This window comes from Pongo abelii, chromosome X (assembly GCF_028885655.2).
Source record: "Pongo abelii isolate AG06213 chromosome X, NHGRI_mPonAbe1-v2.0_pri, whole genome shotgun sequence".
NCBI classification, from domain to species: domain Eukaryota; kingdom Metazoa; phylum Chordata; class Mammalia; order Primates; family Hominidae; genus Pongo; species Pongo abelii.
This window is the reverse complement of record NC_072008.2, coordinates 154,318,463-154,346,378: the sequence shown is the minus strand read 5'-3', so window position 1 is coordinate 154,346,378 and position 27,916 is coordinate 154,318,463. Positions and strand designations below refer to the sequence as shown.

Here is a 27,916-nt window from a genome sequence, read left to right as displayed (position 1 = left end):
ATTCTAACTGGTGTGAGATGGTATCTCATTGTGGTTTTGATTTGCATTTCTCTGATGGCCAGTGATGGTGAGCATTTTTTCATGTGTGTTTTGGCTGCATAAATGTCTTCTTTTGAGAAGTGTCTGTTCATGTCCTTCGCCCACTTTTTGATGGGGTTGTTTGTTTTTTTCTTGTAAATTTGTTGGAGTTCATTGTAGATTCTGGATATTAGCCCTTTGTCAGATGAGCAGGTTGCGAAAATTTTCTCCCATTTTGTAGGTTGCCTGTTCACTCTGATGGTAGTTTCTTTTGCTGTGCAGAAGCTCTTGAGTTTAATTAGATCCCATTTGTCAATTTTGGCTTTTGTTGCCATTGCTTTTGGTGTTTTAGACATGAAGTCCTTGCCCATGCCTATGTCCTGAATGGTAATGCCTAGGTTTTCTTCTAGGGTTTTTATGGTTTTAGGTCTAACATTTGAGTCTTTAATCCATCTTGAATTGATTTTTGTATAAGGTGTAAGGAAGGGATCCAGTTTCAACTTTCTAATGCTCATGGGTAGGAAGAATCAATATCATGAAAATGGCCATCCTTCCCAAGGTAATTTACAGATTCAATGCCATCCCCATCAAGCTACCAATGACTTTCTTCACAGAATTGGAAAAAACTACTTTAAAGTTCATATGGAACCAAAAAAGAGCCCGCATTGCCAAGTCAATCCTAAGCCAAAAGAACAAAGCTGGAGGCATCACACTACCTGACTTCAAACTATACTACAAGGCTACAGTAACCAAAACAGCATGGTACTGGTACCAAAACAGAGATATAGATCAATGGAACAGAACAGAGCCGTCAGAAATAATGCCACCTATCTACAAGTATCTGATCTTTGACAAACCTGACAAAAACAAGAAATGGGGAAAGGATTCCCTATTTAATAAATGGTGCTGGGAAAACTGGCTAGCCATATGTAGAAAGCTCACTGGAAATTTCTAATGACACAGATCCACACAGTTGTGGGACATTTTTTTTCTTCTAAAAATTCCCAGGAGCCTAGATCTAAGAGCAGATAAGTGGTATGGATTCAGTTTCAATGAAACAAGGGGACTAGAAACAAGAATGGATTAAAGTACTAGACAATGGGAACCAGGCTGGATAAAAAAAAGCAGATGATGTTAGGAAGATGGCAGACCGGGAGAAAAGAGAGAGTTAAAGATGCTGGAGGCCTCAATGTGTTAAAGAACAAGTTCAGCAAAAATGAAGCAGAGAAAAAGCTGGAGGACAAGGAACCTATGGTGAAAGAGTAGGATTTTGCACTTTAAGATTTCAGAGATTCAGAGGTTCAATTTTTAGTGAATAACAATGTTCAAGATGTGGGCATGAAACTGGGTGGCCAATGATGAGTAAAGGGGCAATTCCTCAGAATTGAGTACATCAGGGAACTCTGAGGCTAGGGGCTCAAACAAACAAAAACATACATCATTGAAGAAATTTGTTGGGTATTTTGGAACCTCAAGAGTTTAACATAACTGATCAGAAAGAAAGAAATGGCCTGAGGACAAAGCAAGATGGCAGAATAGAATGCTCTAACAATTATCCCCATCCTACCCCGCCATAGGAACACCAAATTTAACAACTATTTATGTAGGAAAAAAAAAAAAAAAAAAAGCACCTTCATAAGAACCAAAAATCAGGGGAGCACTCAGAGTACTTGCTTTTAACTTCATACAGCTGAAAGAAGTACTGAAGAGAGTAGGAAAGACAGTCTAGAATTGCCAATGCCACCTCTCCCCTATCCCCCAGCAGTGGCTGCATGGCACAGAAAGAGAATCTGTGCACTTGGGAGAGAAAGAGTGCAGCAATTGTGAGACATTACATTGAACTCAGAGCTGCCCTGTCAAAGCAGAAAGCAAAACCAGGCTGAACTCAGCTGATGCCCACTCACAGAGGGACTACTTAAACCAGACCTAGCCAGAGAGGAACCACCCATCCCAGTGGTCAGGATTGCATCTGGCAAGCCTTGCCACTGTGGGCCAAAAGTTCACTGGGGCCCTCAATAATCTTGAAAGGCAGTCTAGGCCACAAGGACTGCAATTCTTAGGTGAGCCCTAGTGCTGAACTGGGTTAAGAGTCAGTGGATTTAGGAAGCACACAACCTACTGACACACTAGCCAGGATGGCTAAGGGAATGTTGGTGCCACCCCTCCCCTAACTCCAGGCTGCAAAACTCATAGCTCCAAAAGAGACTCCTTCCATCTGTTTCAGAAGAGGAGAGGGAAGAGTAAAGAAGACTGTCTTACATCTTGGACATCAGCTCAGCCACAGTAGGAAAGGGCACCAGTCAGAGTCAAGAGGTCCCCTTTTCAGGCCCTAGCTCACAGATGACAGTTCTAGATACATCCTGAACCAGGAGACAATCTACTGCCTTAAAGGGAAGGATCCAGTCCTGGCAGGACCTGCTGACTGAAAATCCCTTGGGCCCTGAATAATAAGCAGTGATACCTAGGTTATGCTGTGAGCCTTGGGTAAGACTTTGAGACTTGCTGAATTCAGGTGTGACTCAGCACATCCTCAGCTGTGGTGGCTACAGGGAGAGACTCCTGCTTGAGAAAAACAGTGGGAAAAGTAAAGGGAATTTTGTCTCGAACCTTAGATACCAGCTTAGTCACAGGGGAGTAGAGCACCAAGTGGGCTTTTAGCATACCCAATCCCGGGCCTTGGCTGTTGGATGGCATTTCTGGACCTGCCCTGGGCCAGAGGGGAGCCCACTGCCCTGAAGGGTGGTGAGTCCCAGGCCAGGTAACATTCACCACAAGCTGATAGAAGAGCCCTTGGGCTTTAAGAGAACATTGGCAGTACTCCCGGTGGGCCTGCAGTGTTGATTGCCACAAGGTAGGGCTCTTCTGCCTGTAGAAAGGGGAAGAAACAGTGGGAAGAACTGCATCTTGTGGTGAGTGCCAGATCACCTGCAGTACAACAGAACACTAGGTATATTTCTAAGGTTTTGACTCTAGTTCTTGGCTCCTGGAAAGTACCTCTGGACACGCCTGGGGCCTGCAAGAACTCACCACCCTGAAGGAAAGGATACAAGGCTGGCTGGCTTTGCCACCCGCTGTTTGTAGAGTCCCAGTGCCTTGAGCAAACATAAGCAGTAGCCAGGTAGTGATTACAGTGGGCCTTGGACAAGCCCTAGTGCTGTGCTGGCTTAAGGTCTGACCTAGTGCATTCCCAGTGGTGGTGGCCTCAGTGGTGTTTGGCTCACCTCACCCCAAAGCTCCAGGCAGCTCATTCCAGAGACAGAGACTCCATTTGATTGGGGAAAAGGAAAGGAAGAGAACAAGAGCCTCTGATGGTAATTCAGAGAATTATTCTGGTTTTTTTCCCAAGATCATTAAGGAAGTACCTCTACAAGTCTGCAAGAGCCACAGCGTCACTGGATTTGGTATGCCTCCTAATGTGAATACAGCTTAGATCACAACACTCAAGTCCCTTAGAACACCTGGAAAGCTGTCCGAAGAAAGACAGGTACAAACAAGCCCAGATAGTGAACAGTACAGTGAATACCTAACTCTTCAATGCCCAGACACAGACAAACATTCACAAGCATCAAGACCATCCAGGAAAACGTGAGATCACCAAATGAACTAAATAAGGCACCAGAAACTAATCCTGGAGAAACAGAGACATATTATCTTTCAGACAAAGAATTCAAAATAGCTGTTTTGAGGAAACACAAAGAAATTCAACAGAGCCCAGACAAGGAATGCATAGTTATATCAGACAAACTGAAAAAAGAGGTTGAAATAATTAAAAATAATCAGGCAGAAATTCTGGAGTTAAAAATGCAACTGACATACTGAAGAATACATCAGAGTTTTTTAATAGCAGATTGATCGAGTAGAATAAACAATTAGTGACCTTGAAGATAGGCTATTTTAAAATACATTTAATACCATTTAAAATGGTCAGAGGAGACAAAAGAAAAAAGAAAACAATGAAACATGCCTACAACATCTAGAAAATAGTCTCAAAAGGTGTCTGTTCATGTCCTTCGCCCACTTTTTGATGGGGTTGTTTTTTTCTTGTAAATTTGTTTGAGTTCATTGTAGATTCTGGATATTAGCCCTTTGTCAGATGAGTAGGTTGCAAAAATTTTCTCCCATTTTGTAGGCTGCCTGTTCACTCTGATGGTAGTTTCTTTTGCTGTGCAGAAGCTCTTTAGTTTAATTAGATCCCATTTGTCAATTTTGGCTTTTGTTGTCATTGCTTTTGGTGTTTTAGACATGAAGTCCTTGCCCATGCCTATGTCCTGAATGGTAATGCCTAGGTTTTCTTCTAGGGTTTTTATGGTTTTAGGTCTAACGTTTAAGTCTTTAATCCATCTTGAATTAATTTTTGTATAAGGTGTAAGGAAGGGATCCAGTTTCAGCTTTCTCCATATGGCTAGCCAGTTTTCCCAGCACCATTTATTAAATAGGGAATCCTTTCCCCATTGCCTTGTTTTTCTCAGGCTTGTCAAAAATCAGATAGTTGTAGATATGCGGCGTTATTTCTGAGGGCTCTGTTCTGTTCCATTGATCTATATCTCTGTTTTGGTACCAGTACCATGCTGTTTTGGTTACTGTACCTTGTAGTATAGTTTGAAGTCAGGTAGCGTGATGCCTCCAGCTTTGTTCTTTTGGCTTAGGATTGACTTGGCATGAACAGACACTTCTCCAAAGAAGACATTTATGCAGCCAAAAAACACATGAAAAAATGCTCACCATCACTGGCCTTCAGAGAAATGCAAATCAAAACCACAATGAGATACCATCTCACACCAGTTAGAATGGCAATCGTTAAAAAGTCAGGAAACAACAGGTGCTGGAGAGGATGTGGAGAAATAGGAACACTTTTACACTGTTGGTGGGACTGTAAACTAGTTCAACCATTGTGGAAGTCAGTGTGGCGATTCCACAGGGATCTAGAACTAGAAATACCATTTGACCCAGCCATCCCATTACTGGGTATATACCCAAAGGACTATAAATCATGCTGCTATAAAGACACGTGCACACGTATGTTTATTGCGGCACTATTCACAATAGCAAAGACTTGGAACCAACCCAAGTGTCCAACAATGATAGACTGGATTAAGAAAATGTGGCACATATACACCGTGGAATACTATGCAGCCATAAAAAATGATGAGTTCATGTCCTTTGTAGGGACATGGATGAAATTGGAAATCATCATTCTCAGTAAACTATTGCAAGGACGAAAAACCAAACACCACATGTTCTCACTCATAGATGGGAATTGAACAATGAGAACACATGGACACAGGAAGGGGAACATCACACTCTGGGGACTGTTGTGGGGTGGGGGGAGGGGGGAGGGATAGCATTAGGAGATATACCTAATGCTAAATGACGAGTTAATGGGTGCAGCACACCAGCATGGCACATGTATACATATGTAACTAACCTGCACATTGTGCACATGTACCCTAAAACTTAAAGTATAATAATAATAAAATAAAAAAAAATTTTTTTAAAAAGAAATTAAAAAGAAAGTAGTCTCAAAGGGACAAATCTAAGAGTTAGTGGCCTTAAAAAGGAGGTAGAGAAGGTGATGGGGTAAAAGTTTGTTCAAAGCAATAATAACAGAGGATATCCCAAACCTAGACAAAGATACCAATATACAAGTACAAGAAGGTTATAGAATAGCAGGCATATTTAACCAAAAGAAGATAACTTCAAGGCATTTAATAATCAAACTCCCAAAGGTCAAGGATGAACAACGGATCCTAAAAGCACTAAGAGAAAAGAAACAAATAACATACAATGGAGCCCCAGTAAGTCTGGCAGCAGAGTTACCAGCAGAAACCTTATGGCCAGGAGAGAGTAGCATGATATATATAAGGTGCTGAAGGAAAAATAAGACATACTACTCTTTCACCCTAGAGCAGTACGTCCAATGAAAATATCCTTCAAACATGAAGAAAAACTTTCCCAGACAAACGAAAGCTGGGGGATTTCATCAATACCAGATCTGTCCTACACAAAATGCTACATTGAATACTTTAATGAGAAAGAAAAGAGTGTTAATGACCAATAATAAATCATCTGAAGGTACAAAACTCACTGGCAATAATATGTACGCAGAAAACCACAAAATCTTATAACAGTGTAACTTTGTTGTATAAACTAGTCTTAAGTGGAAAGACTAAGGATGAACCAATCAAAAATATTAACTGCAACAACTCTTCAAAACATAGACTACTATAAGATATAAGCAGAAACAATAAAAAGTTTAAAAGTTGGGGGATGAAACTATGAGGTAGAGTTTTTATTAGTTTCCTTTTTGTTGATTGTTTGTTTACGCAAACAATGTTATGTTGTTATCAGCTTAAAATAATAGGTTATTAGATAGTATTTGCAAGCCTCATGGTAACCTCTAATCAAAAAACATACAATGGATTCACAGAAAATAAAAAGCAAGAAACTAAATCATATCACCAGAGAAAATCACCTTCACTAGAGGAAGACAGGAAGGAAGGAAAGTAGAAGAAGACCAGAAGGCCACCAGAAAACAAATAACAAAATGGCAGAAGTAAGTCATTACTTATCAATAATAACACTGAATATAAATGGACTACACTCTCCGATCAAAAGACACAGAGTGGCTGAATGGATATAAAAATGAGACCCAATCATCAGTTGCCTATAAGAAACACACTTCACCTATAAAGACACATATAGCTTGAAAATAAAATAATGAAAAAAAAGACATTCCATACCAATGGAAACCAAGACAGAGCAGGAGTAGCTATACTTACATCAGAAAAAAATATATTTCAAAACAAAACTATATGAAGAAACACACTTCACCTATAAAGACACATATAGACTGAAAATAAAGGAATGAAAAAAAGACATTCCATACCAATGGAAACCAAGAAAGAGAAGGAGTAGCTATACTTACATCAGAAAAAAATCTATTTCAAAACAAAACTATATGAAGAGACAAAGACAGTCACCACATAATGTAGAGGCCAATTCAGCAATGGAATATAGCAATAGTAAATATATGTGCACCCAACACTGGAACACCCAGATACATAAAGCAAATAGAGCTAAAGATAGAGACAGACCCCAGTACAATAATAGCTAGTGACTTCAATACCCTACTGTCAGCACTGGACAGATATTCCAGATAGAAAATGAACAAAGTAACATCAGACTTAATCTGCACTGTACACCAAATAGACCTAATAGATATTTAGATAAAACTTCATACAATGGCTACAGAATACACCTTCTTTCCCCAGCACATGAATTATCCTCAAGGATAGACTGTGTGTTAGGCCACAAAGCAAGCCCTAAAATATTGAAAAAAATTAAAATGATAACAAGCATCTTCTCTCACCAAAAGGGAATAAAACTAGAAATCAATAACAAAAGGAAATTTGGAAACTATACAAACACATGGAAATTAAACAATATGTTCCTGAATAGCCAATGAATCAATGAAGAGATTAAGAAGGAAATTAAAACACTTCTTGAAACAACTGATAATGGAAACATGATATACCAAAACCTGGGATACAACAGAAGCAGTACTCAGAGGGAAGATGATAGCTATAAGTACCTATATCAAAAAGAGGAAAAACTTCACATAAACAGCCTAATGATACATCTTAAATAACCAGAAAAGCAAAATCAAACCAAACCCACAATTAGGAGAATAAAAATAATAAAGATGAGAGCAGAAATAAATAAATTTGAAATGAAGAAAGCAATATAAAAAATTAATGAAACAAAAAGTTGTTTTTTAAGAAAGATAAATAAAATTCACAAACCTTTAGCCAGACTAAGCAAACAAGAGAGAATACCCAAATAAGTAAAATCAGAGATGAAAAAGAAGACATTATAACTGATACCATAGAAATTCAAAGGTTCAATAGTGGCTACTCTGAGCAACTATATGCCAATAAGTTGTAAAATCTAGAAGAAATGGAAAAATGTCTAGACACATACAACCTAACAAAATTGAACCAGGAAGAAATCCAAAACCTGAACAGACCAATAACAAGTAACGAGAGCAAGGCTATAATAAAACTCTCCCAGGAAAAGAAAAGCCCAGGACCCATGGGCTGGGCATGTTGGCTTCTGTCTGTAATCCCAGCACTTTAGGAGGCCAAGGCAGGTGGATTCCTTGAGCTCAGGAGTTTGAGACCAGCCTGGGCAACATGGTGAAGCTCTGTCTCTACCAAATATACAAAAATTAGTTGGGTGTGGTGGCACACGCCTGTGGTCCTGGGTACTCGGGAGGCTGAGGTGGGAGGATTGCCAGAGCCCGGGAAGTCGAGGCTGCAGTGAGCCGTGATTGTGCCACTGCACTCCAACCTGGGTGACAGAGCGAGAACTTGTCTTAAAAAAAAAATTCCCAAGTTTACTTCCATAGAAGCCATCTACATGCTAACTTTTTATCTGTACCTCTTTTACAGACAATGATTTTCTACTTTGGATACTTGTATATGTCCCTTATTACATAGACTATGTGTGTTCCTTGAGAGCACAGAACATAATCTGATTTGCTTCTTTGTCCTTCACAGCACCTAACAGAAGGCCTAGAACACAGATATTCTTGAAAGCATTAGAAGTTCTTGAATGATATAATGAAATGAAATAGAGATATTTCAGGAAGATGAGTCTGGCAAGACATTGCAGGATGGATTGGATTAGAGGGAGAGTAGATTGGGAGTCCAGGTATATGTCCAAACTGGTTTGGCAGGTATCCTTAATTCCTCTTTACCTAAGGCCAATGCTATACATTCCTATTTAAGTACCAGGAAACCTCTCTGGAACCCACCTCCTAGCCATCCTCCAAGCCCCACTTGCAGCCACATCTCAGATAGTGTCTCTCTTATAAGAATCTCTTGGATTAGATATATCATTATGACCTCTCAGCTCTGAAACCTGCCTTTGCTCTTTAGATGCTACCCTTAGTTCCCTTTCGCTCCTCTCCTGAAGCCACTTGCCTAGAATGGGAAAAGGCACTCAAGGCTGGTACTAAATTACAACAATAAAATGGGAGAAGGGGCAAATTCCAGACTCATTCCAAAGAAGAACAAAACAAAACAAAACAAAATGACAAGGATAGTAAGTGAAAAGATTATATATTGAGGATAAATGAGAAGAAATAGTCACCAAAGACTCTAAGGTTCTAGCCTGGGAAACTAAAGAAATCACTGACAGGAATGGAGAAGGGTCAAGGGGAGATGATTTAGGAGAAAAAGAAAATGAGTTCACTTTTTCACATGTTGCATTTGAGGTGCTGATAAAACAACTAATTCACGAGAGTGACTGGAAATATGGAACAGGTAGAGGTGAGGATTTTAGGATTTGGATTTAAGAGTAATTTACCCAGAGACTCTTGGAATACTATGGTCAGAAAATACCATAGAAATTATCTAACTCAAGTCTCTACTATAATTTTGTTAGAAAATCAATACTCAAAGAATTTAAACACATCCACGAAATGTGGCGAAAGCAGAATGAGAACGCAGATCTTTTAAAATGTTCTTCCTACTATATATTTCTAACATTTTCTGATAAATGAGAGTAAGGCTTTGGGAAACAACCACATTTGGGTGAACAAAGAAAAGCAGACTGAGATGGAACAAAATTGTAAGAGGAACAATGAAATCCAAGGGGGGGAAATTTCAAGAAGGGAGCAGTCAACAGTGTACTCTGTGACAAAAAGATCAAATTGAATGGGAATTGAGAAAAGGTCACTTCATTTTGCAATGAAGTTATTAGTTACTTGGCAACAGAATGTTCTTTTTAATAGTACCTACTATGCCAGAGTTCTCTAAAATGCTGTCTTTGGAGTCCTTGCAATGAGAACACCTCAGACATATGATCCGCATAATGAGGTTCTCTTATTATTTCAGTAATTAAATTACTATGAACAGCGTCCAAGAAGAACCAGCTTTATATGAATTTCAAACCTATAGTGACTCATGTTAGAACAGAGTTCCAGTTTGCTCACATTCTCATCTGACATATTTTTTCAAAGTTCTTAGAGCCTAGTCATACTTTTCAAAATTTATAGATTTTATTTCCTTCCTCTGAATCCAGATGTATATAATCCTAGGAACTTCAAACTTTCCAGCAGTTTGCTAATTACTGCATAAAGCTTTTCAAAATAACATTACTAATTATATTGTACAGTATAATGAGATATGCAAACATGGGAAATTGAAAATGTAAATGGCTATTTTTTTTTCTTTTTTTTAATTATTATTATTATACTTTAGGTTTTATGGTACAAGTGCACAATGTGCAGGTTAGTTACATATGTATACATGTGCCATGCTGGTGCGCTGCACCCACTAACTCGTCATCTAGCATTAGGTATATCTCCCAATGCTATCCCTCCCCCCTCCCCCCACCCCACAACAGTCCCCGAAGTGTGATGTTCCCCTTCCTGTGTCCATGTGTTCTCATTGTTCAATTCCCACCTATGAGTGAGAATATGCGGTGTTTGGTTTTTTGTTCTTGCGATAGTTTACTGAGAATGATGATTTCCAATTTCATCCATGTCCCTACAAAGGACATGAACTCATCATTTTTTATGGCTGCATAGTATTCCATGGTGTATATGTGCCACATTTTCTTAATCCAGTCTATCATTGCTGGACATTTGGGTTGGTTCCAAGTCTTTGCTATTGTGAATAATGACGCAATAAACATACGTGTGCATGTGTCTTTATAGCAGCATGATTTATAGTCCTTTGGGTATATACCCAGTAATGGGATGGCTGGGTCAAATGGAATTTCTAGTTCTAGATCCCTGAGGAATCGCCACACTGACTTCCACAAGGGTTGAACTAGTTTACAGTCCCACCAACAGTGTAAAAGTGTTCCTATTTCTCCACATCCTCTCCAGCACCTGTTGTTTCCTGACTTTTTAATGATTGCCATTCTAACTGGTGTGAGATGGTATCTCACTGTGGTTTTGATTTGTATTTCTCTGATGGCCAGCATCACACTACCTGACTTCAAACTATACTACAAGGCTACAGTCACCAAAACAGCATGGTACTGGTACCAAAACAGAGACATAGATCAATGGAACAGAACAGAGCCGTCAGAAATAACGCCACATATCTACAACTATCTGATCTTTGACAAACCTGAGAAAAACAAGAAATGAGGAAAGGATTCCCTATTTAATAAATGGTGCTGGGAAAACTGGCTAGCCATATGTAGAAAGCTGAAACTGGATCCCTTCCTTACACCTTATACAAAAATTAATTCAAGATGGATTAAAGACTTAAACGTTAGACCTAAAACCATAAAAACCCTAGAAGAAAACCTAGGCATTACCATTCAGGACATAGGCATGGGCAAGGACTTCATGTCTAAAACACCAAAAGCAATGGCAACAAAAGCCAAAATTGACAAATGGGATCTAATTAAACTCAAGAGCTTCTGCACAGCAAAAGAAACTACCATCAGAGTGAACAGGCAACCTACAAAATGGGAGAAAATTTTCGCAACCTACTCATCTGACAAAGGGCTAATATCCAGAATCTACAATGAACTCCGACAAATTTACAAGAAAAAAGCAAACAACCCCATCAAAAAGTGGGCGAAGGACGTAAATGCCTATTTTTTAAATTCAAAGGGTGATGATTTTTAGGCAGTTTTTGACACATTTATTCCCAGTTCTTTACCTCCCATTGTAAGAAAATAAGTGGCACTAAGACTACCGGCATAATGAAAACCAGATTATAATACAGAGAATCATGCAGCAGGATTTGTCTAAATGTAGAAATTTTCAGTAACAGCCATCTGGCAAGTAGCAACATTGAAAGTGTATGGGGGATGTGCTTTTTACATCATCTGTGTATCAGATGATCTACAATCTTCAAAAAAAATAGACATTTTATTAGTTGAAAGAAAACACGGTTTTGTCATTTTCAGACTGAGTTCTGAATTCTTTCTTAATTCAAAGTTACAAATTCAATCTGATAGGAAGAAAAAGAACATGAAAATGCACTTCATCTGAATTTAACAGGCATGGTATTATGTTTAAATTTTCCACCTTACCAAAGCTACAGACACACTCAAGTATCATATCACTATATAATCCACAGATGTTTAAATGGCATATACACACAGATTTAAACTTTATCTAAAACCAGATAAAGATTAGAAACTGAGTTAGAAACTGCACTTGAGACTACTGTCGCTGGCTACAGTAATAGCTGTTATAAGAACAATTCAGCCACCTCCCTTTTTCTCTTCCCCTTAGAATTCCTCTCCCCTGCTTCCTTTTGTCGCTATTCACTTGATCTTTTCCTTCCTTCTCCTGTAAGCAAAGGCTTAAGCCTACTAGTGACACTTATACCTAATGAAGCTTCTGATCCCTATTAATGAGGATAAAAATAGATCTTACATAACCTTGAGGACACAATAAATTTCAAAAACACATCTTATATGTTAGTTTAATATGGCTATTAGTAAATTCTTAGAAAGTTTTTCACTGATGCTCTCCGCTTCCTTTTGTATGTGCAACCAGTTCAAACCGGCTTGAGTCCTCTGTGTACCAGGTTCATATCACACTAGAACTCAAGTCAAGTAGAAGTAAACTAGAGATTCAGTTACAGAGTTTTCCAGTGGCAAAATTAAGCTGTATCTGCTCAGAAATGAAATAAATTAAGGTGTCTATAGTGAAAAGACCACCATCTGAATGTAATTAATTCTGTGAAAAGGACCCCTCTCTATCTACTCCAAATCTGTCCCCCTTCAAAATCGACCTGAAACGGCACCTCTACCATGAAGCCTGACATGCCCTCTCCCACTTAACCTGATCCCCACTCCTTCAAAACTTTTGTAAGTTATTGCTACCATCCATTTTAGTCCTTAATTATTTTCATCTTATATTGTAATTTAAATGAGTCACACTTGGGATTTGTTTTAAAGTGGATTTAAGCTCCTTAAAAGTAGGGCCTATGTCTTAAAAATTTCTGTATCCTCCGTTATACCCGGCACAGGCAAACATTGAATGAATATGGTCAATAGTGGAAAAAATGACATAGGCGCCAAAAACTGAAGTACATATGGCTCTGGTGCGTAATTACCCTTTTCACCTACACTGCTTTTAGTTCTCCCACCAACTCAAATTGCTTCACTTTTTTTTGTTTGTTTGTTTTTGTTTTTTTTTTTTTGAGACGGAGTCTCACTCTGTCGCCCAGGCTAGAGTGCAGTGGCGCGATCTCAGCTCACTGTAACCTCCGCCTCCTGGGTTCAAGCGATTCTCCTGCCTCAGCCTCCTGAGTAGCTGGGATTACAGGCACGTGTCACCATGCCCGGCTAATTTTTGTATTGTTAGTAGAGACAGGGTTTTACCATGTTGTTCAGGCTGGTCTCGAACTCCTGACCTCGTGATCCGCCCTCCTCGGCCTCCCAAAGTGCCTCTCATTTTTTAAGCTCTCCAACTCTTGTCAGTTGCTGGCTCCTTAGGTGATCCTTAAAAAAGGCACTGTCCAAATTGCAGAGGTTGGGGAATACCAAAACATTGTTTGTTTTGGCTTGCAACCGAAGGCCCAGAGGAGAGCTATGACAGCTCTTTCTTAAAGGAATTCTCAGTTATTTAATGTTTAAGACAGGATTTAGCAGGAGGAAGAGCTTAAGGGTATCTTCCAATGATGAAAGAGCAAAAAAAGGTCTTCCAGAAGAGGCCCAAATCACATTACTGCAGGTAGTCATAATAGCTTTTGGTACCTCTGATTTAGACAAACAATTGTGTTTGGCTTCTTTCTTTTCCTTTTTAAGCCACCACATATTGATTTTACTGCTGTGTCTATTTCTCTTTTATGGGTTATTTATTTTACCTACCCTAATATTTTATCTATCTCTTTATTCTTTGAAATGGAGAACAGAAAGTGAGTTATGGAAATCGTTCTAAGGAGATATCTTGCCCTGCAAAAGCAGACTTTGGCCTGCACTTGGCTCCTTGTTTGATATCAGGGATGGGATTTCCCCGTTCTTACACAATTATTCTCCTTGCCTCTAAAATCAGCCTACCACAATAGGCTGAAAATGCCCATCCACTCTCAATCATTGTTCCTGGAAATTCAGCTAAGCAGCAAGATGAATCTGCTACCTGCTCCAAGGGTCATGATAGTCAGCTCAAGATGACAGAAGGAGCATACTGCTCTTGCACAAAACAGTAAAATAAATAAATAAAACATAGTAAACCAAAATGTATAGTATCCAATATATACACTTATTCACATTGTTTCTCAAGCAGTCTGTATTATGTAGAAAGAAGGAAATATATTAGGATCAGAGAACAATCTTTTGGATTTCATTTTAGCGAAAAAAAATCCAGGGTACCTGAACACCCCCATAAAATTCCTTTGCAGAGGTATAACACAGGGACCATATGAAGTTATCATACCAAACTTATAATCCTAGAAACTCTCTAAATTTCATGGTATATTCCTAGCCACCAATTTCTAGCAAATGTTACTTTATTGTTATTCATGGTTTTTTTTTTTTTAATACAAAATCAACCTTTGAAGAGAAGAAGGAAGGGTCAAAAATTCCACTCCTACTGCCAATCACTTTGATGATCTTTATCAAAAGTAAGGTAGTGTATATAGTCTAACTCTTCTTGCGAAATCTAAACCATATTCTGGTAACTCAACTACTACTTCCACATTAACTTCAATAAAAACATAAAACATGCTTAACCTTCAACAGGCACCTTCTCTTTATCAGAGAATTTAAGGAGGTACTTATTCTCAGGGTAGTGACAATGCTGACCTTGCACGCGCACAAACCTGAGAGTGAGTGCTTCCCTTAACTTTGTGCTCTAAGTACTTCACTCACCTCACTCTAGTCCTGACTGTGCTCTGTACCTCTATACCCACTCTGTCCCCATAGGTGGGGAGCTATAAAAAAAAAAAAAAAAAAAAGCTTGGAAGCATCGTGCTAGTAGTCCATTGACATTTTGTATAAGATGCTAAGAAGAAATTTGTTTCCAATTGGCTTGAAGACAGATCAATGCTTTATGACCCAATGGTAGATGATCATTAAAGACCAATGGCAGATGACTCAATGGAAACTAACACTTCCAGGAACTGTTCTGATTTGCAGTTAATAGCCACCCCCACCGCACACACACCAAGCTTGCTAATTTATTTTTCCTTCTAATTGTGGGTTTGTTTGATAAGGGAATGTACAGATACTATGCAAGAAGGAAATCTATGGAAAAATAAAATAGCACGCATTTTATTTTATTTTTGAGATGTATTTTCGCTCTTGTTGCTGAGACTGGAGTGCAGTGGTGTGATCTTGGCTCACTGCAACCTCTGCCTCCCAGGTTCAAGCAATTCTCCTGCCTAAGCCTCCCAAGTAGCTGGAATTACAGGTGTGTGCCACCATGCCCGACTAATTTTGTATTTTTTAAATAGAAATGGGGTTTCGCCATGTTGGCCAGGCTGGTCTTGAACTCCTGACCTCAAGTGATCTACTTGCCTCGGCCTCCCAGGTTCAAGCAATTCTCCTGCCTAAGCCTCCCAAGTAGCTGGGATTACAGGCGTTCACCACCATGCCCGGCTAATTTTGTATTTTTTTTAATAGAAGCAGGGTTTTGCCATGTTGGTCAGACTGGTCTCGAACTCCTGACCTCAAGTGATACACCCGCCTCCGCCTCCCAAAGTGCTGGGATTACAGGCGTGAGCCACCACACCTGGCCGATAACATGCATTTTAAAAACATATTATGGCAACTCTAGTTTTAGGTTTTTCCCAAGCTACCATATTTTCAACATAAAGAACCCAAACATAATCCCTGTATTTCTGAAGTATATTAATAAATACGTCTATACACAAATACTCATGTATACTTAGCAACGAGCAAATAAAAGTTTATGTTTGCCTACCTCCTCCAGAAAAGACAGCAGCAACAAATGGGCAGACATACCAGGATGATCAGGCTGATTGCACCAAGCCAAAACATTCGCATCATCTGTTTAGGCTCTGTTGGTTTAATTATATCCTGTTACTTTCATGACTTAAGCAAGAGAAGTAAATCCAAGTTCTTTCATAAAGTCTTTATAAAGAAGCTATCAGTTAATAAAGTGAAATGAGGAGGTATTCTTATGTGACAGGTAAATATCCTTGCTACTTTATAAGGAACAGGAGTTCATGAAATGTTCTTGAAATACAACTGAAGGCTACACTTTCAATATGTACCCCTTAATGAAGCCTTAACAAAATGATCCTACTCTTTTTGTACAATCATTGATTATTATGATGCATACGATATATTTCTTCCTCTGGCCCTAAATTGGCTTTTTCTCTTGGCCATATGTTGTATATCCTAGAGCACTTGGGGAGCACATTAATCTATGAACCGTTAACTTGGTAAATAAATAGCTTCTTAATCTACGGTCACACCATCCTGAATGTGCCCCATCTCATCTGATCTTGTGAGCTAAGCAAGGTCTAGCCTGGTTAGTGCTTGGATGGGAGACTGTCTGGGAATAACCAGATGCTGCAGGTTTACTTCCAAATTACAAAATACTAAATTAAACAAGGAATCAAGAATGCGCAGGTGAAATAAGCATATTTTAGTCTTATATTCATTGGAAAATGCATTCTAATGTGATTGGGGAATTGTAAGTCACAGTTAAATTTTTTCCTCTGCAAGAACCAAATGTTGCTTCATACATAATATAAAGACCAAACTGATAAATGAATTACAAATAACATGTGACAGTGTTAAAATTGTAATATTATATTCATGATCAGGTTTTAGTTTCCAGTATTAATCCTACGTGTTCAACAAAAAGCCGTAAATTGAATAGGGACTATATTAACTTAAGATATTATTTTGCATGCATCCTTTTTGTAGTATTTGTTAGTGTTTCATCATATCAAATCCATGCATCATGAGAGCAACTGGAAATACATCCCCACTATCCAAATGAAGGTAGCAAAAACAGACGATGTAGTTCTCAAAACTTTGTAAAGAAAAAAATATTCAGAAGAACCTAATTCAAAAACTATAGAACAAGACTCGGTGTGGTGGCTCACACCTATAAATTCCAGCACTTTGGGAGGCCAAGGCGGAAGAACTGCTGGAACCCAAGAGTTGGAGACCAGCCTGGGAAGCCTAGGGAGACCCTGTCTCTACAAAAAAAATTAAAAATTAGTCGGGCTTGCTGGTGCACGTCTATAGTCCCAACTACTCAGGAAGCTGAGGCAGGTGGATCACTTGAGCCCCGGATGTCGAGGCTGCAGTCAGCTGTGATCACGTCACCACTGCACTCCAGCCTGGGTAACAGAGTGAGATGCTATCTCAAAAAATACCCAAGAAGGAAAAACTAATAAGCAGACCTTAACAAGAAACATTCAAGTCTACTGTTACATACTGAGATGAAGACAAGACAAATGGGAAGAATTCTACCTAGGAGGAAAAGCTGGGCAAAGAAAAGTACGCTAAGGCATGTCCAACCGGTATCTTCTCTCAGCCATTGAGGGTTCCATAGAGCCTGGAAACTTTTGGACAAAACACAGAGAGTGACTAAAGCAAAAGAAAATGTAAGACTAATTTTTGTATTACCAAAGTCGCCATCTAAAGGCTAAGCAAAAACTGCTCCTGACTAGAGTCATGACCGCCTCAGGACCTTCTAAGGAGCACTGCTCTAGGACTGGGAGTCCCATTTAAGTATTAAGCTGGGAAATCCAAATATGAACTTATGCCACTGTGATCTGTTTATTTAATATTAAAAAATAGAAATAAGTGAAAGAGGAATAACTTACCATCTCTTAATGGAGCAAAACATTTGAAGCTCGTGGTCTCCAATGATGAAAAACAGCATTTGTGGCTCAAACATTCACTCTCATTAAGATCTTGCAGCTCATTACAAGGCTTTACCACCTGATTTTCCCCCCGAATGCAAGCTTTAAAAAACAGAAATTTAAGAAAGAGAATTCAGCATGGTTAGTTACCACTTTCCCTAATTAAATAATTACTGGAAGACAAAGAAGAAAAGCAAACATTTAATGGCATATACAACTAGTGATGGGTGCTAAAAGAAAATAAGACTTAAGCTAAAAGTTACCACTAAGTTATTTAACATCACATTTTCAAATCTAGGTGAATTGCAGAAAATTACAAGTTGTTAAAAAATCTTTGGTAAGATAGTTTAAAAGGACAATAAATCATGAGCTGAGTGGTGATGATGCAAATATAACACAGAAGGAACTAAATAACAACAGGTCCAATGCTTTTAATACTAACCCCTTGTTAAAATGATCCCACATATATCCTGCGGCTTAACGTTACTAAGCTACAGAAACTCATTGAATGCATCAATGAGAATGAATGTAAGTAAAAATTACATAGTTTGCTGCTAGTGACTAAAGTAAGTGATACACTGGTATTGACCTACTTTTTGTGAACACTTATCATATGGGCACTATAATATATTTTAATATTCTTCGTTTCACCCTTAAATTATGACTGTATAATTTTAAACAGGCAATGATTTATGGCATTAACACCAAGATTCATGCAACTGCAATAAATTCGTACATACCTGAATCTAAAAGACTTGCAAACTCAAATAGCTTATTTTCTATAATATCCTGCTTTATAAGAGAAACAAATACAAACTAAAAAGCACAATATCAGATTTTCATTCAAAAAGAAAAACCTCCACAGTATGTCTATGTGTTAAGGCCAGAATAGATTCGGTTCGATCTCTTATACTATCAACAATTACAAACTTAAAAGTAGTAACTGATATTTTATAATCACTAAAGCACTTCAACATCAGCAAAGAACAATGTAATTGTTTTATGCAAATTTTAACCTCAGTATATTTTACTACATTCCTCTTTTTTAAAGATTGGCAATTGCTGAAGCCAAGGTAAAAATAATAATATCTACCATTATTTAGGCACCTGTTTGGGCCAGGAACCTTGCTTTACACACTTTATTACTAATCTTTGCAACAAACTCCCAAACTGAGTTTTACAACCTCTGTTTTAAAAATAATAAAGGATCAAAGTAACTTATGCAAGATCAAAAATTTAATGCACTACCAACTGGCCTAGATACTCATTTTCCAAACATTTTAGACATGAGAGTTTATCCTACTTGTTGTTCTATATTCTAAGTAATCTGTTCTTCAATTCTGCTAGGCCCAGACTGGCTCTTCTCCCCTAGGTTGGATTGCATCAAGTGTTCAGTTCTGGGTGTCAAACACCCAGAAAACGGTGACAATAGTCAGGACTACTCAGAGATGCGATGGATTTCCTTGCATGCTGAGTTTCTCACCATGGGTACTGTTCAAACACCACTTTCCAGAAATGCTAAAGAGAGGGTTAGGGTTAGGGTTAAATCATAGAAGAGACTAGACTATATGATCTCTAAGATCATCTGTTAATTTATGCTTTAAGTGCATCTGATGGACTTAATGCTAGATATTAAAATTAACACGGGCCAGACACGATGGCTCGCGCACTTTGGGAGCCCAAGCACTTTGGGAGCCCAAGGCGGGCGGATCACAAGGTCAAGAGATCGAGACCGTCCTGGCCAACATGGTGAAAACCTGTCTCTACTAAAAATACAAAAATTAGCTGGGCGTGGTGGCACGTGCCTGTAGTCCCAGCTACTCAGGAGGCTGAGGCAGGAGAATTGTTTGAACCTGGGAAGCAGAGGTTGCAGTGAGCCGAGACTGTGCCACTGCACTCCAGCCTGGCAACAGAGCGAGACTCTGTCTCAAAAAAACAAAAACAAATTAACTTTCAGGCTCAAATTACTAAGAGGTATTGGTAATTTTAAAGAATCAAAAAGGTAGAACAATCTTTTTTGTCAGGTTTAAGTATATAATTTTGTCCAAAGGGAGAAAGATCAGGTGATCTCTCAAGCTTCCCTGCCAGTGTGTATCCAGGTTATCATTTTAATCTGCAAGAGATAAATATTTTACAAATAGTAGCCTAATGGCAAAACAACGAACTTTTTTTTCATGCTTAAGTGGTAAGAGTGTTTATTTTCAATTATGTGGGGGAAGAAATAAATTGGTTAAGAATATTTCACCTTTTATGAAGCTGTAGTTATTGTCTTCAAAGACAGTATGTACATTTTATAAATATTTAATCACTTTTTGAATCAACCTAGGTCAGATGTTTCTGTTAAAATGGAACAACTTTATTTTGTTGGACAAAATTTTTACTTCATATAATTGATTTTGACTTACTTTCCTGCACCAGGTAGGAGAAATATTTAGGAAATGCAGATATCTTTTTCGAACCATTTTTACAGGTGGTTTCAGTGTCTGTACAATGTAGTTATTATAGGTAAGTACGTGACCGTTTACATCTGTTGTTTTCATAAGCTTTAAAGCTTAAATCATCATTAGTTGTTGTTTACGACTAACTTTGGCACTCAAACCATTCTTTCAGCCTATACGACATAACACCTTCTCAGATTTCTTTTTTATTTACTCAATTTGACCATGGCAGTACTTTGAGTTTATTTAAGGAACTTGTTTATTTTGCTATTCTCGTTGGTAGATGCCTATTTTAAACTTAATGTAACAAGTATAAAGAAACATAAAGAGGTTTTTTCAAGTTCACTAAAGAATTCAGTGGTAAGGCCTGGAATTGAAGAACAGATATAATTTTGTGCTTATAGAGTATATCAAATTTTGTTAGAATAAATTCTGCATGATTTTTCATAATAGTTTTATCTTTGTACTTCACATATTCCAATTTATATGAAGCTTCTTCTTGAAAGGGCACCACATGCTATACAAAATGAAACGTGTTTATTTGTGGTTAATAATTCTCAGGGGTCATAATGTGCTTGATAAACACATTACATACAGAATCACAAAAAGACGGTGAGACTTGAAACCTGGGATTTCTATCATTAAAACAGATGGGAAAACATCTGGCATATTCCATAACATCAGTCACACAGTACCCTCACTAATGCCACAGAAGACATCAATTTCACAATACTGGGTCAGTGACTAGATTTCAGGCAATGCCATTCAGGTAAATTGTGAAAGATTTAGATATTTGCGAAGGAAAAGTATTTTATAAACAGTAACAAGCATTTATGAAATGGCTTATGAATATTGCCTCGGTTCATCCTTATAATTCTTTGTGGTAAATATCTTCATTTCAAAGATGAGGGCACTGAGGTTCAGAGAGATTGTCTTGCCTAAGCCAAAGAGCAGAGCCAGGATTCAAACTCAGCTCTGTCCCACTCCAGTGCCAATACACCACACTGCTTCCTAAACAATTAATTATTGTTTTCAAAACAAGAACATCAGAGGCGGAAAAAAAATCAAATAAGAACTTACTTGTTGGAAAGAAAAAATTCAGCAAAGCTTCCAATGCGGAATCTTCTTCCAGAGATTGGCCATTAGCATTTTCACTGTTTCGCAGGATACATCCATTTGGAAGCACAAAATATGAGGGCCCTTAAGAAGAAGTAAAATTATTAATCCCAACATATAAAGCATTTATCACTTTCAATGACCCTTTAATAGTAATTACCTTTGCTTAAATTAATTATAGAATGTCAAATAGCTAACAAATATACTTTCATCTCATAACAGCTTAAGCATTATTAATAATCAGAATGCAATTTTGTTGTGAAACTGAAAAAGTGTTAAATTTACAAATGCTTAAGCTATAGGCTGACACATGCCATTGTTGTAAGCTGATTTACAATAGTAAACTTGCCTCTGACAAACGGCATTAAGAGGCCTAATCAACTGATGAGCTGAAAACAGTACGTATTCCAACTAAATCAGATCCCATCACAGAAAGTCTCGGAAAATATGTTGGCTTACATATATATTGACAAAAATCAAGGCCTTACATACAGTAAAACCTTCGTTATCCTTCTTTCTCACTATTTTAAAGAACTGGTTTTTAGTCTTATTTACACAATTCCCTCCTACATGAGAAAAGAGGGTAACACAGATTTGTCCATAGCATTAAATATTTCCCAAAACTATCTTTAATAATGTCACAGAATTCCATTATAAGGCTCTATTATAACTGAGTTAGCAATTTCTCCATAGGAAAACATTTAGGTTGTTTACAATTTATTGATGTTATAAAGAATACTGCAATGATTATCATTACATTATCATTAGCTTGCAGTGATTATCATGGAAGCTTTATATACTTGCAAATATTCATGAAAAATTACTTAAGATAAATTCTTCAGGCATGGTGGCTCTTGAATATGTCCAAATTACCCTCCAGCATGGCTACCCCAAAATACACTTCTACCAGTAGTACAAGCAAGTGCCAGTTTTCTGACACCTCTCCATTTTTTATTATTTGCCAATTTGATGGCCAAAATAAAACAAAATATCTTTTGTTTTAATTTGCAACTTTCATAATCAGTGAGCTTACATCTTTCATATTGTGTTGCATAGTAGAGAACTTAACTCTTAATCTGCCACATATTTAAAATATTTTTTTCAAGGTAATTGGCTATCCTTACTTTTTTATGGTGTTTGGGAAGCTCAGAAGCTTAAAATTGTATATGTAATTAAATCTATTAATCTCTTCCTTTATTATTTTTACCTCTATAAAGGCATTCTATACTCTAATACTCCCAACATTTTCATGGTTGTACTTTTTAAATTTAAATATTTAATACACCTGGAGTATATTTTGGAGTGTGTTGTGGAGTAGGGATACAATTTTTCCAGCAGTCATAAGGCCCTTTATTAAATCCATCCTTTTCTATTATACTTAAGATAACATCATCACATTCTAAATCCTTACATAGTCATAGATCTGCTTCTTGACTTTCTATTCTGTTCCACCAACCTATCTATTCATGTGCCAATACTGATGTTATTGTTTATTTTATCTTTTCTTTTATTTTTTTTGAGACAGAGTATCGCTCTGTTGCCCAGGCTGGAGTGCAATGGCACAATCTCAGCTCACTGCAACCTCCGCCTCCCTGGCTCAAGTGATTCTTGTGCTTTGGCCTCCCGAGTAGCTGAGATTACAGGCATGCGCCATCATGCTCAACTAATTTTTGTATTTTTAGTAGAGACGGGGTTTCACCATGTTTCCCAGGCTGGTATCGAACTCCTGACCCCAGGTGATCCACCCGTCTAGGCCTCCGTAAGCCACTGCGCCCGGCCTATCTTATGTCATTATGTTTTAATAACTGATCTGGTAATCCTTTCATTGTCTCTACTATCAAATTTTATTTTCAGCTCTGAGAATTTTTTAGATGAACCTTAAAATCATTTTGTCAAGTCAAAAAAAATTCTAAATTTTATGGTAATTATGTTCACTTATTTATCATTCATTCAAAAATCATTTATTGTGTGTCCCATGAGCTAGGCATGAATTCAATTAAATGTAGACTCATTTGGAGAGAATTGATAATGTTACAAAATTTTTTCACCTAAGTAGTTTTGTTTCTCTGTTCATTCAAGTCTCTTTTTATGTCCCTGAATAAGGTTTATCATTGTATTCAGATAGGCCCTGCACTTTTCTTAGTACATCTATTCCCAGGCATCATATATATTTTGTTGTTTTGTGGACATAATCCATTTCACCACATTTTCTAGTGGATTGATGGTATGTAAGAGAGCTATTGATTTTTATACATGTATTTTCTTACTCCCTTACTTAACTCTCATTAGTTCTCATTGTTCTTCAGTTTCATTCCAGATAGACAATAATATTATCACTAAATATAGATGACTTTGTCTCCTTTCTTTACAATATTAACAGCTGAATTATTTTTCTTCTTTCACTGTATTGCCTAGAAATGTTTAAACTATGTTGATTAATAACCACAATAATGGGCGTTCTTGAGTCATTCCTAACTTTAATGGGAATGTGCTAGTATTTCATAATTAAGTATAATGTTGGCTGCTGGTGTAAGATACATACACTTTATTAAATTAAGGATGTATTTCTCTAGTTGTAGTTTTCTACAAATTTTCTGTTGCTATTTTGTTTCATTTTGAATCAGGGATAGAACTGGGATTCTATCAAATCCTTTTAATATTTACTGCCATGATGATATTTCCCCCTGCCTATTAATTATTGAATATTATTAATATATTTGCCAATATTAAAATATTCTTGCATTCTTGAACAAAGTCCACAAGTGCTAATGTTTTATATAGGATTCATGATTCAACATTCCTAAGTGAAGTGTGTCTGCAGTTTTCTTTTGTGTGCTGCATCTGTAAATTTTGGCATGAGAGTTATACCTGTTTCATAAAATAACCTAGGAAGCTTCCTGTTGTTTTTTCTAGACTAAAACAGATGAAACAATATAGGAATGATTTGATCCATTAAAGGTTTGGGAAAACTCATCCAGAAAAAGTCTGAGTCTTCATTTTTTGGAGAGGGGTAGTTCTTTATCTTTTGCTTCTTCATGGTCACAGTTAATTTTGTTATTTTTATTTTGCTAGGAAATCATCTATTTACAAAGCAATTATTAGCATGGAATCATAAGACTATTCACTTGTAATATTTAAATCTCCTTTATATCAATGATAATATCTTCTTTCTCATTTTAATGAGAGCAACTTCCATACACATACATTTGAATGTGTACTCTCACAATGAACTCTATTATAAATGTTAAATCAAGCTAAATTATATTATGCAAATGCTCTGTATCTTTATTTTTCTGTCAAGGACTAAAAGACAAATATGAAAGTATCTCACCATGATTATGGTTTTGACGATTTCTACTTAAATTTCTAAAACATTTGTTTCATATATTCCAACAATGCATAAATATTCAATCATGACAATTTTATCTTCACTATACATTACACCTTGACAATATTAAACATAATCCATTTTGTCCTGCTTGTTTTCTACTAATGCTTACTCATTATTGAACACCCACTATATTCTGTGTTTTGAGGGTATATCAGTGAACAAGTCAGACAAGATCCCTGCCCTCATGGAGCTTACTACAATGCAGTGGAGAAGACAGACCACTAACAAATTAAGTAATTACAAATTGTAATAAGTGCTATGAAGAAAGTGGATACTGATACAGAATAAAGGAGGGGGGCTACTTTAAATGGGAGCCAGTCTCTCTGAGGAGATGATATTTAAGTGGAAAAAAAAAAAGGACTAGAAGTAGCTGGCTGAACAAAGGGCCTGGGAGAGTGCTTCCAGCACAAGGACAAGAAATGAGATTAATGTTGCTAGGCACACTTTGCCAGATCAGAGAACCCTCTGTCCTACATGACATAAGAAGGGAGCTACAGATGGAAGGGACCTTGACAAGACTTTAGTTCCATATTGCTGTTTGTTTGCTCAGTGTCCCCCTTTGTCAATTTGCTGTCCTTGTTGCCACTCGATTCAGCACACCATCTGAAGTAAGTGTAGACTGACAGTAGCACACTGAGGCCCGAGTCTCCATTCTAAGTTATATTCAGCAAGTTATGTGCTCTCTGGAATTCCTCTAGAATATTGATCCCCCAACTTAGAGTCCCCAACTCAGAGTGCCCCAGCCTCCAGGCCTTGCTGGACAGGCTTGCCCTTGGCTTGACATGAAACACAAGTTGCTGTGATTTCTCTCCATCATGTTTTTATCTTTCAGAGAACCCTCCAAGTTTCTGGCATATAGATGCCAGATGGAAACTTTCTAGGTTCTCCAGGTTTTCACCCTTTATAGATCTTTCGGTCATTACAATGGGCATTGAAATGAAAGTGACAATTAAACATCTTAACTAAGATAAGCAACATCAGTGGCAGTCTCAACCATAAGTCTAGAATATACCCTACCCTGCCCTCCACCTTTGGTTTCTTCCATACTCTGAAAGAAAATTATTTTTAAATTAATTTGAGCAGTATGTCTCAAAGTGTAGTCTATCACTAGTAGTACATAAGAATTTTAGGTGGAACATAGATGAATATTTATGGATATCTTAATGTTTGCTATGAGTTTATTTGAAAGTGTAAAAGAAAAAAATATGAGCATCATATCAAACCCACCATGACACCAAACACAGCTGACATCACTTGCCATATGGCAAGTCTTTATAAACTTTGTCTTTTTTAATACTTTGAGTTCTGGGATACATGTGCAGAATGTGCAGGTTTGTTACATAGGTATACACGGGTCATGGTGGTTTGCTGCACCCATCAACTCGTCATCCACATTAGGTATTTCTCTTAATGCTATCCCTCCTCTAGCCCCCCACCCCGTGACAGGCCCTGGTGTGTGATGTTCCTCTGCCTGTGTCCATATGTTCTCATTGTTCAACTCCTGAGTGAGAACATGTGGTGTTTAGTTTTCTGTTCCTTTGTTAGTTTGCTGAGAATGATGGTTTCGAGCCTCATCCATGTCCCTGCAAAGGACATGAACTCATTCTTTTTTATGGCTGCATAGTATTCCATGATGTATGTGTGCCATATTTTCTTTATCCAGTCTATCATTGATGGGCATTTGGGTTGGTTCCAAGTCTTTGCTATTGTAAATAGTGCTGCAATAAACATACGTGTGCATGTGTCTTTATAGTAGAAAGATTTATAATCCTTTGGGTACATATCCAGTAATGGGATTGCTGGGTCAAATGGTATTTCTGGTTCTAGATCCTTGAGGAATTGCCACACTGTCTTCCACAATGGTTGAACTAATTTATACTCCCATCAACAGTGTAAAAGCGTTCCTATTTCTCCACATCCTCTCCAGCATCTGTTGTTCCCATACACTTTAATGATTGCCATTCTAACAGGCAAGAGATGGTATCTCATTGTGGTTTTTATTTGCATTTCTCTAATGACCAGTGATGATGAGCTTTTTTCATATGTTTGTTGGCCTCATAAATGTCTTCTTTTGAGAAGTGTCTGTTCATATCCTTTGCCCACTTTTTGATGGGTTTTTTTTTCTTGTAAATTTGTTTAAGCTCCTTGTAGATTCTGAACATTAGCCTTTTGTCAGATGGATAGATTGCAAAAATTTTCTCCCATTCTATAGGTTGCCCGTTCACTCTGATGATAGTTTCTTTTACTGAGCAGAAGCTCTTTAGTTTAATTAGATCCCATTTGTCAATTTTGGCTTTTGTTGCCATTGCTTTTGGTGTTTTAGTCATGAAGTCTTTGCCCATGCCATTGTCCTGAATGGAACTGTCTAGGTTTTCTTCTAGGGTTTTTATGGTTTTAGGTCTTACAATTAAGTGTTTAATCCATCTTGAGTTAATTTTTGTATAAGGTGAAAGGAAGGGGTCCAATTTCTGTTTCCTGCATATGGCTAGCCAGTTTTTCCAACACCATTTATTAAATAGGAAATCCTTTCCCCATTGCTTGTTTTTGACAGGTTTGTCAAAGATCAGATGGTTGTAGACGTGTGGCATTATTTCTGAGGCCTCTGTTCTTCTCCATTGGTCTGTATGTCTGTTTTGGTACCAGTACCATGCTGTTTTGGTTACTATAGCCTTGTAGTATAGTTTGAAGTCAGGTAGTGTGATGCCTCCAGCTTTGTTCTTTTTGCTTAGGCTTTACAAACTTTTGTCCCTGTGTTTTCTTCCCTGGGACGATTGCCTCCTTTTCCTCTTTAACTCTCTCCAAAGTCTCCCACCAGCTAGCACACAAGCCTTTTTCTCAGGTCTTCCTCTCTACCCAAACAGCCTCCAGCCTTTTTCCCCTCCTCCATTATTTTTCATATGAAGAATAATGTCATCCTCTTTGCCTCTAATTTGCATCTTTACACTCATTAGCATGTTCAGCAAATAAAAGATTAGGAGTCAGCCTTTTAAATTGGTAGCAGAAAATATTAAAGAACCAATTATGTTTCCTTGTCACAAAGAATTTTTATTTTTTAATTTCCCTGTTACAAATAAAAGACTAAAAATCTAACTACATTTCAAAGGAAAAGAAACACCAGACTC

At 37.6% G+C, this 27,916-nt stretch overlaps 1 protein-coding gene across 2 annotated transcripts in view; it reads right to left on the bottom strand.

Annotated features, from left to right (window-relative positions):
* FMR1NB (FMR1 neighbor) overlaps positions 1 to 27,916 on the bottom strand; it is a 46,908-nt gene that overhangs the window by 5,386 nt on the left and 13,606 nt on the right. For both annotated transcript variants that reach the window (XM_054545160.1, XM_002832214.3), the window contains exons 2-4: positions 21,368 to 21,487; positions 17,811 to 17,951; positions 15,926 to 16,022 (exon numbers count right to left, since the gene is read on the bottom strand). In XM_054545160.1, the coding sequence (XP_054401135.1) occupies positions 15,926 to 16,022; positions 17,811 to 17,951; positions 21,368 to 21,487 (358 nt within the window). The remainder of the gene's footprint in view (positions 1 to 15,925; positions 16,023 to 17,810; positions 17,952 to 21,367; positions 21,488 to 27,916) is intronic.